The sequence below is a fragment of the Lagopus muta genome, chromosome 22 (assembly GCF_023343835.1).
Source record: "Lagopus muta isolate bLagMut1 chromosome 22, bLagMut1 primary, whole genome shotgun sequence".
NCBI classification, from domain to species: Eukaryota; Metazoa; Chordata; class Aves; order Galliformes; family Phasianidae; genus Lagopus; species Lagopus muta.
Genome location: NC_064454.1, coordinates 1,420,606 through 1,430,471, shown reverse-complemented (window position 1 = coordinate 1,430,471; position 9,866 = coordinate 1,420,606). Strand labels below are relative to the sequence as shown.

The 9,866-nt window shown below is 52.6% G+C and overlaps 1 protein-coding gene across 4 annotated transcripts; it reads right to left on the bottom strand.

Annotated features, from left to right (window-relative positions):
* Positions 1-1,696: 1,696 nt before the first annotated feature.
* Positions 1,697-9,863, bottom strand: LOC125703706 (transmembrane protein 45B-like). Of its 4 annotated transcripts, none has more exons than XM_048968513.1 (7): positions 8,155-9,863; positions 6,530-6,706; positions 4,010-4,214; positions 3,557-3,769; positions 2,873-3,057; positions 2,349-2,494; positions 1,697-2,134 (listed from the first exon to the last, which is right to left on the bottom strand). In XM_048968513.1, the coding sequence occupies exons 3-7, from the start codon at positions 4,194-4,196 to the stop codon at positions 2,011-2,013; spliced, it is 855 nt and encodes a 284-aa protein (XP_048824470.1). In that variant the 5' UTR covers positions 4,197-4,214; positions 6,530-6,706; positions 8,155-9,863; the 3' UTR covers positions 1,697-2,010. The 4 variants fall into 4 exon arrangements, with proteins under 4 accessions (XP_048824470.1, XP_048824469.1, XP_048824471.1 ...); XM_048968512.1 differs by having other exon boundaries at positions 8,351-9,863; XM_048968514.1 differs by having other exon boundaries at positions 6,530-8,431; positions 9,037-9,863.
* Positions 9,864-9,866: the final 3 nt, after the last annotated feature.

Here is a 9,866-nt window from a genome sequence, read left to right as displayed (position 1 = left end):
CAGACAGGAAGCAGCAACAACACAAGTGGATATTGCCTTCATTCCTGGCTCCAGTGCTGGCATTTAGTTAGGCATTAATGGATTGCAAGCATGCAAATGGAGGCTTTGCTTTGGGTAGAGGTGATTCCAGGAGCCATGGACCGTGAGGACAATAATACCGCCTGGAATGGCATGTCCACATCACTGCTGCCTCCCTGGGGCTGAACATGAGGGCTTTGCAGGGAGGTGGGTGTCCTTGCACCAAACCATACTGCTACACCAGCAGAGCCCACAGAACTTCCTCACTGCTGCCATTGCCCACTCACCAAGATATGTTGCCTTCCAGCTTGGGGCTAAAGCTGTGTAGGGAATCGCTTCCACCTGCAGCTCCTTAGGAACTGCTCTACAGATGCAATCAGAGCTACACCAACCTGCTTCTTTCTTTCTGTGCCATTGACTCAGTGAACATGAGTGACATCTCAACACCACCCAATGCTACTGCCCAGCTCAATGACAGGTCATGTTGTGTGCACAGCTCAAGGGAACCCTCAGGCATTCGCTCTGGGCACGGAGCTGAGCTCACTCAGCACGCAGGCATGAGGATCATTAAGTATTTGCTCTTATTTGCATTTCTTCAAGGAAAAGGAAACATCTCCACTAAAACCTGGACTTTAACTAGTGAAAACCTCAGTAAGAGCAATTCCACATTCCTTAGTTGTGATGTTATAATGTGATGGAAGGCACAGCAACAATACTGAAGAAGCAAAGTCCTACCTACAGCAAGTGAGGATATGCTCAAATACAGCTGCTATATACACAGAAACAAAAGAAAAAAAGCTGCTTACCTTTAGAAGGCCTCAGGTATGCAGAGATCTACAACTAGATGTTCTCACGTCCACTGTCAACCTCAGAATGAGGGCTGGGAAGGGGTGGATCCTGGCTGCAGCCCTTCCATCACTCAGTACATTGCATGCACCTGTGCTGGCCCTGCCTTCCCACCAGGTGCTCCATCACTGCCTCAGGCTGTGCCTCAGCATTTCTGCTACTCCAGGTAATACCAAGACAAGAAAAAAACTGCAAAGTGCAACACCTGATCAAAGGGGAAAGAGGATTTTTTCCCTTTCTTTTCCATCAAAGTACAGTACATGGGGCTATAACCTCTGCACTCAGCTTCCCATCGATGGCAGCCAGTCCTTAATGAGCCGACTGTGTGGCCATGCCTCTGGTCCCATAGGGGCAGCAAATACCATTTGCAGGGACCTTGCAGGGCTGGGAATGGCACTGCCCTGGGCAGTGGGCTAAGCCACCTCAGCCAGCCCTTGGAAGGGGATGTAGCACCATTGATGAACTTTCTCTTCTCTCATTAATCCTGTTTAATGACAACTTGGTCTCAGTGGCAGGAAGCGATTCCTTGCTGTCCAGCTGCAAGCCAAGTGAGAGACCTAGGAGAAAAGCAAAGGCCCCATCTCCTGGGCATGCCACATCCTTGTGCTCCAATTGCCTGCTCCAAAACTGCTTCTCACTTCTGATCTAAACCTGCAGGGCTGCAGCTGTGTGCCCCTGCTCTCCAGCAGCCCAACCAGTTCTCCATTCACTCCCAAACAGCCCAGCAGCCAGACATTGCCTTGCAGTGCTTCCAACCTCAAGGCACAGTGAGGAGATCCATAAGGAGGTTTATTATAGCACTTTATTTGAGACCGTGTACACTCTGTGCATGCAAAGCTTTGTACAAAACCCCTCTGCTAGCGGCACAGCGAGCAGCAGGCACCAGGAGCTGCTTCAGGGGGGCAGTTTGCATCCCTCCTGCTGGGTTCAGAGAAAGCCCAACCAGCCACATTGCCTGCCAGCAAACCAGTCCTGAGAAAATGGCAAACTCCTCGCTGTCAGAGGGGGCCGGGAGCACGCAGGAGCAGCTCAGCTTTGGGGCTCAACTTCCCGCTTCCGCTGCTTCCAGTTTAACCAAACAGAACTCAGAAGTTCATCTCAAGAGCCCCAGAGCAGCAGGAGGAGCCGCCACTGCCCACTGCAGCCTCACTTCTCCTCAGGGCCGCCCTCGGGCAGCAGTGCCCCACCAGAGCCCTTCTTGCGGACGCACAGGCCGCAGTCCAACTCGACGTCGATGTCCCCGAATCGCAGCTGGCAGGACTCGTTGCAGCTGTGGGGAGGGACAGGAACATGGCTCAGAGGATGCAGGCAGCAGAGCTGTTTGCTCACCCCAACCCATCAGCAAGGATGCTGAGCACCCGATACCCAGCCTTCCCCCTCCCTTTCCAGCAGCCCCCCTGCTCCACGCAGGCACATGATTTTCATCACTCGTAACACAACGTTGGGCTTCCCAGAGAGGCTTTGGTTTGGAGCTGCTCACATACCAGCGTGACACGGCCGCGTTGGCTGCCAGGGCGATGAGGGCTCCTGCGTAGTGCCAGCAGAAGCACATGGTGAGGAATGAGAAATTGCTGCTGTCAGTCTGGTCCCAGCCCGGTCCTCCCCAGGGAGGGGACAGCACAAACCCGATCTGCACACAGACAGAGGTGTTAGGCAGAAGCATCAGGCTTTACTATATTGATGATCTGAAAGGTCCCTTCCAACCTAAGCCGTTCTATGATTGTTCATTGCTTTTCCTCCTCTTTTGATCCCTTTGCTGCTGCAGCTTGCCATGAGATGGAGACAAAATAATCCCTGTAACACCCAGCACTGCCTCAGTGCTCTCATCAGCCAAACTGTCATGGACATGGGATGCTCATCTTGGGGAAAGGGATCCGAACATTACTTGGAACATTACTCATAATAAGAATGGAAAATCGTGAGTGTGGTTTCCCACCCTTATGATCACAGCATCCCTGCTCCTTCCTGGGGCAAAGCCCACAGCTCGGAGGGCTGGGTTCCCACTGACCTGCCAGAGCCAGGAGCCCTGCAGAAGGAATGTGCTGGTCCTGAGGCACTCCAGGATGATATGATCTCTGAGAAACACCTCCAGGAGGACACAGAGGGCTCCAGCAAAAATAGCGAAGGCCAACAGGGAGTGGAGGTGCTGGTCCAGTGTAGCATCACCAAAGTTATGGAAGCAGAAGAGCAAACCTGACAAAAATCAACACTTCATTAGGAAAGGATGCTGTGGGATTTGTTCCTGTCTTTTAAGTAGTAAAAAAAAATCTGAATATTATGGCCATGCTGTAGGTCTCGCTAAGATCTGCCTGATGGGAAGGGTGAAGAAGCAAACAGCCAACTGCTATCACCTTGTTCTGCAGGGACTCTGCAGCTCCCAGCTTTGGGGACCACCAAGCCATAGCTTAGGGGCACTGCTAGAGCCACAGGCATCCCTGTGTCCCAGCCAGGAAGGAGCCCAGAAATGGGCACCTGCAGTTCGTAAGGCATCACAGAGCTTTGCATCAGGGTTTGTCCCTTTGTGTTAGAAGAGTCAGTGCATTTTTGTGATGCTGGAGAGAGCAAGGAGTTCTCACCAGGAGAACTCCAAACCCCTGTGCACATGGAGCACACCACACCAAAATACAGCCTGGGGGTTTTTGGTTGATGCATGCTGGTGACACCCCAGCCCTCCCTCCAGCCCCCCATTCACCTTCCATGAACAGAGCCACAGACAGCGAGAGCCGATCTAAACCCAATGGCAGTTTGAGTGGTGAGTGTGAGACCACATCCACGATGCCAGAGAGGAGGAAGAAGAGGTACATGGTGGTGTAGTGCCAATGCGTGAGGTCCGTCCAGCTGTGTGTCTTGGGGCTGTACAGCATCAGGTGGGGACCAGAGGGGACAAACTGCTCCACCAGGATCCCTAGGAAGAGGGCAGAAAGGTCACGTTTTCCTTTTACATGGAGGAAAGGGCAAACTTGGAAATGTTTCTTCGAGATGGGGAATTCATAGTGATATCCGCCCAGCAATATTGATACTGATGGTAGCAGACCAAGCCATAGCTTGTCCCCAAGTCCTCCCACACAGCAACAGCTGTGTGCCACTGTGACAGCCCTCAGTGAGCTGGCAGTAGGTGATGGGACAGGGACTCCTCAGCCCTTACCTGCCAGGGCAAAGAAAGCTTTGACTGCCCCTTCAAAGACTTCCACGCGCCGGAGCCCATAGCTTGGCTGGTTCTCAGCATTTGTTTTCCTTCTGAGATACTTCAGGGGGTATCGCACCGACCACCAGAGACCAAAGATGAGGAAGAAGGTGCCCCGAAGGGCGCTGCCAAGGAAACTCGTCGGCATTGGGATCACTCCTGGTGTCTGTAGGAACAAACAGGCTCAGGTTAATCCCAGAGCTTGCTCAGCCTCCTGGGGAGCTGCACCATCCACTGCAACAGGGAATGCAGAGACACAGTTCCTAAAGGAGAAGCTGCCATCACGTGTACTCTGTGATGGCATACATCACTCTGTATCTGTGTTTCAGTCACCTCAACTTCCTCATGACAAAAAAAATGATGTTAACACCCAAGAAGACATGGCAGCTCCATGCTTTGAGGTCCCGTAACAATGCTTCTGCTCATAAAAAGCAGCATGGCAATTATTTCCTCGGAATATCAGCTCCTTCCCAACCAGATAATCACTGGGTGTGAATCCAGCTGGAGTGCCCAGCAGCTCCCATCAGCCAAAGCCTCACAGTGAGCCGTGACAACATGAGCCCAGAAGAGCCTCATGCATATTCCACACAGCCTCTGTGCTGAATGTGAGCAAGGCATCTCTCCACACTCTGTATACATCTACCACCCGAGAAGCCCTCACTCCTGCCCTCCTCGCAGCCTTTCTGCTCCTTCTCCACCTCTGGGCTTTGTGTGGAAGAAAGCATTACTCATCTGTAGAAAAGCTGCCACACCAACTTGCATCAGGGGGCCCCTTGCATCACAAATACATCCTCGCCGTGTTTATAAATACCAAAGGAAATGGCAGAGGCTGGATGAACAACTCCAGCACGTTCTCCAAGTCCTCCCACACGAGAAAGTAATTAGCACTGTGAAATAAGGGTAGGATGTGGCGTGGCGAGTGCCTCGGGTGTGGGAGAGCTCTGCAAGACATCCCTGGCCAGGCTGGAGCTGCAGTGCTGGGGCAGCTTGTGGATTCCAGAGCATCGGCATCCATCACCCAGCATGGGTGATCTGGGGAAGGCTTGGGACTCTTTGTGCCATGCTAAGGTTTCCTCATGGCAGGGAAATGACTCAACAGCCCTTAGGGTTGATGAGAGCAGCCCCATCCCAGCAGTTGGTTCAGGTCTTCTGCTGTACCTCAGCTGCAGGGTGAGGTGGATCGTGCCCCAGGAGGGACTGTGTCTCTGCTGATTATAGCCTGGACACCCATCCAGGGCACTTATCTTCCTTGCACACGCAGCCACGTGCTGAAGTGACTAAAAACAAATGCTCTTAAATCACATTTAAGCGATGCACAATTGCATGATATATAACCAAATGTTACCATTGTCCTACAGGGATGCTAACTGCAATGACAGCAGCCTGAAGCTGGAGTCAGGACTGCACCTGGATTAGGACACAGCCTCAGCATTAGCTTTCCATGGAGGAGGAGAAGAGGAGAGCAGCACCCAGGCTCCCAAATAACAACCAGAGGTTTATCTTTCAAGTAGGAGAGATTCCCCATCCCAACCCTTTGGTCAAGCAGACGCTTGAATTCATCTCTCTCAGAGAAAGGAAAAAAAAATCAACAACAAAAACTTATTTTAAGGAACAGCCACTATTTCTTAGAGAAACCAGACACGTTTCCAAGCAACAAACCACTCTCACAGCTCACACATTTGAGGTGCAGCACGTCCCAGTAAGGACAAACCCAGCCCAGCACCCAAACGCTCCTACACAAGCTGGTCAGGCTCCAGGCGAGTCACAGCCCCAGAGTGCAGTGCTGGGTTATTTATTTTTCCTGCAAGCAACTGTGCCTGTCAGAGGACGTGAAACATGGCTGCAGTCAGGAGTTGTTACCTGTGCTGTCTTTCTCTCCCTGCAGGCTGCAGTGCCCTCCTGCAGCAGCCATATGGGAGCTGCCCGCTCTCCTTATGGCACAGTGTGCTGACTGCCTGGTGTGGGCTGGACTGCAGCTCTGCCCAGCTGCCAGGCTGTCCCCTCGAACTCCATCACACAGCAGCAAAGCAGCACCATGGGTGGTTTTGGCCCCAGGCAGAGATGGATGTGTGAATACCCACGGGTGTGAGGGGCAGCATTCAGGGCAGCATCCAGCATCCTCCGTGCTGAACGATGGGCTCTGGAGAGCCTTCCCCACATACCCCTCTCTGCAGTTCCTCCTCTATCTCTGCTATGTGGGCACTTCTCTCTTGAGCAGAAATCCCCAGCTCTCTCTTCTCCTCCTGCAAATCCTCCCCCACGACCCCAGAACCTGAGAGCTCCCCAGACAAGCCTTAACGCTGCAGAACAGCAGGAGGCTGCCTGTACCAACACCACCCCAACAGCTTTCCAGCAGCCACCATCACACAAAAAAACCATCACAGAGCTGGGCTCCCCATGGCCCTTCCCAAGGTCCAGGAGCTGCATCCATGCCAAACACGGCAGCTTGGCCTCCCTTTATGGGCAAAGAGAAGATTTTACCTGCAGCTTCTGCTTGTCCTTCTCCCTCGCCAGACGCGTTGTTACTCAGAAGGGGCAGATAAAGGCAGAGGTGAGGCAGGGAGGTGGCCCTCGGACAGGATGTTTGGAGCTGGGCTCCCCGCAGGCCAGCTTGCAGCACTGACTCAGCCGTGGTTTCACAATAGGGGACACCTGGATCTGCCAGAAGCAAGGAGCATCCCACAGTTTGCCACTAAATTGGGAAGAGCAGCCGATTCCCCTTCCAGTGGTGATCATGTGTATTCAGTTACGGTGTTACTTTCTGGATGGCTGGGGAAAGAGCCAATGCAGAGGTGGCAGCAACGAGGCCAGGTTCTGCTGGAAGGGCTCAGAGTTCCCTGATCTGGGCACAGTAATCTCTGCATGAGGTTGTACAGGGATTATGCCATATGAAAGGTGCCTGTGAGCAGGAGTTTGGGGTCAGGGCTTCCAAATCAAAGCAGAACCCTTGTGAGTTCCATCTCCAGCCCACAGCAACCAAGAGGGGGAGAGAAGAATTGGCCCCACTGCCCCCCAGAGCAGACTCTGCAGCACACAGCAGCCTGGTTTTTGTCCTTTTTCTTGTCTGACTCAGTGCTGCCCAGTGTTAAGCATTTGCAGACACAAACCATACCAACATGCAAAGTAATCCCTGCATATCCAGCCTTCTCACCTCACCAGCTGCACAGATGAGCAATGAATGAAGTGCCTTGAGGTAAACAGACACTGTGACCCCACAGCATCCCCATCTCCTTCCAAATCACTGAGTTCCTGGTGCAAAGGCAATGAGCTCTGCCCAAGGAGCAGATGTAGGCAACAAAAAGCACTCGGTGCAGTTGCAACCCAATATTTCTCTGGGTCGCAACACATGTGGGTGCACATCATAGGGTCCCACGCAACCCCAAAATCCCCCATTCGTGCTTCAGGATAAGCTGTGCCCAGTGCTCAGCCCCGTCAAGAGCTGCACACATAAGCCAGCACCCAAGGGAAGCCCTAAGGCTGGAATAGCAGGAGGGGAAACAACACAAGCAGCCTCCCCCAGGGTTGCTCTCCTGCACAGCCATAAAGGCCACTGAGCCATAGCCAGGAGCCCTTTTACACAACTTATCTCCATATCAGCAATAGCAAGAAGGAGGAAGGAGGAAAAACAGGCAGCTGCTGGCGTGCTGCCATGCAGTGCAGGCCTCCAGCCTTCCTGCAGGCAGCTGCAGAGCGTGCAAAGCTCCATCCAGCAGGAGGAAGCTCAGTGCTGGCAGGGAGGGGAAATGCACATGGGGACAGGAGCACAGTGCTTTCACCCACAGGTGCTGCTCATCATTCTGCATAGGCAGAAAGGGAGCTGAGCATGCTGCAACAGGAGCCTTCAGCTTAGAGGGGATGCCAGAACGTGCAGCATCACCAAACCAGGGCTGCAGCACCTTGCAGGATACAAGTGCTCTCCCTAAGCCCCCATAGCAGCACTCATTACAGACCCTCCCCCAAAATAACAGAGCACCCAGATTTCTGGCAGAGAGCAGCAGCACCTTCAGCAGCCTCTGTGCAACTCAGCTCCCCTTTCTGCCTTTGTTTTCTTCCTTCCTTTCCTCACCCAGCCCTACAAAGCAACATCCCCCCAAAAACCAGCTAACCTCAAAGCTGGTGGCAAGCAGAAGGAACAAAACACTTCCAGCAGTGGGAGGCCAGAGCTGGAGGGAGAAGGGAGAAAACAAGGCACAGCTGCTGGGAGCTGAAGGTGCCTTTTGGAAGAGAGCTTAAAGAGCCAGCAGGAGCACAGCAAGCAGAGAAAGGTCTCATAGAAAGGGCAAACAGTAATCAAGTGCTTACCAGTCTGTTTGTGAGAGTCCTTGGGGAGAGCTGGGGTATGAAACGCTTGGGGAAAAGGGGATCTAGCCACTGAAACAACCCCTGCAATGGAAAGTGAGGGTAAGTGCTGATGGTAAGGTGGGATAAATGCCAGCAGCCCCCAGACTCTTGGAGGATCAGCCACACTGTGTGCTGAAATCACTGCCTGAGGGGCTGAGCTCAGTGAGCTGCACCTACAGCCCCCAGCTGCAGACTGCTGGGGCACAGGGGAGTATTATGGGATGGTCCCAGCAACTCCTGCCCTCCCTGGGCTCCAGCCCTGATGTTTTCAAGCTAAACAGCAAACGGAACTCCATTTCATTTTTAATTATTTCTTCTTTTCTTGGCTGTAACTGCAACATCCTCTCCCTGAAGGTTCATCACCGGCCTCAGTGCTAATGAAAAAATGTGATAATGTTTGCCTGCTTCCTGGGGGTGGTGGGAGGCACGATCTAATTAAAGGTTTGCCAGCAGCTCGGGCTCTGCAGATGGATGGTTGTTAGGGAAGTGCAAAGTATTATTATTATTATGACGAATGCTAAGACAGGCTTTCATAAACAGGCAACAGGGGAGGTGAAGCAGGTGGTAGAAGCATAGGCTGGGCTTGTGCTGCATCCCTTCAGCTTTACATAAATGCAGCCACAGAGAGTGGCAGTGGTAGATCCTACCTCTGGTGAAGAGCACGGGCTGAGGCTGGTGGATAGGAGGATGGCAAGGTGTGGGATAGCTGGTGCTCTGGGGTGATGTTCTGTGTTCTCCTGGCATGCTGAAGAAACGGGGCTAGATGGAGGACCTGCAGCTCTTTCCTGCCTTGAAAGAGCAGATTTCCAGTTGTGGGAACATCAGCATCCCTGTGCCCCAACCAGTGCCATCCAGGAGCACAGCAAAAACCAAACTGCCCCAAACCAACCCCAGGCAATACAGCCCTCCAAAGGCCCCCCCCTCCAGCTGCACCAACATTGGGCCCAGCACCAAGTTTCAAGATGCTAATGGATAATTCAATTTGTACGGCTCCATATGCTGTATAGGATCCTATTGAACGAAAGCAAGGCTGTGTTAAAAGCAATATATATCATTTAGAACTGCTCTGGAATGTCTGTCACGCAAGAAATAAATGTGAGGATGGCTTTTGGTTGTGCCTGATGTATAATAAACCATCTCTGGAGCTCTTATTGTGCTCTGAGCACCCAGAACAATTCTTTGGGTACCTCAGCTATTTACAAACACGTTTCTCAGCTAAAACACAAGTTGTTAATTCTCCTCCCAAACCACGCTCCTCCTGTGTTTTCTGTACGGTCACAGCCTGCCTCTCTCCTCCTTTGCTGACCTTCATACCTCGGAAAGAACACATTCCCGAGCAGGGAAACAAATTAACGAGCGCCGCACCGGAGGACGTTTGTAGGGCCGGGAGTTAATGAGGCAGACAGAGCTATTCCAGCTACGGAGAGGAAAAGCGTGAGGTGGGGACGAGGGGATGCTGAGGGGGGGGGGTCGGCTT

Coding starts and splice junctions, on each gene's coding strand:
- LOC125703706 (XM_048968513.1), bottom strand. CDS start 4,196: ATGCCGACGAGTTTCCTTGGCAGCGCCCTTCGGGGCACCTTCTTCCTC. Junction 3,770..4,009: donor AGCTTTCTTTGCCCTGGCAG/GTAAGGGCTGAG, acceptor CCCTCTTCCTAG/GGATCCTGGTGGAGCAGTTT. Junction 3,058..3,556: donor TGTGGCTCTGTTCATGGAAG/GTGAATGGGGGG, acceptor GATTTTTGTCAG/GTTTGCTCTTCTGCTTCCAT.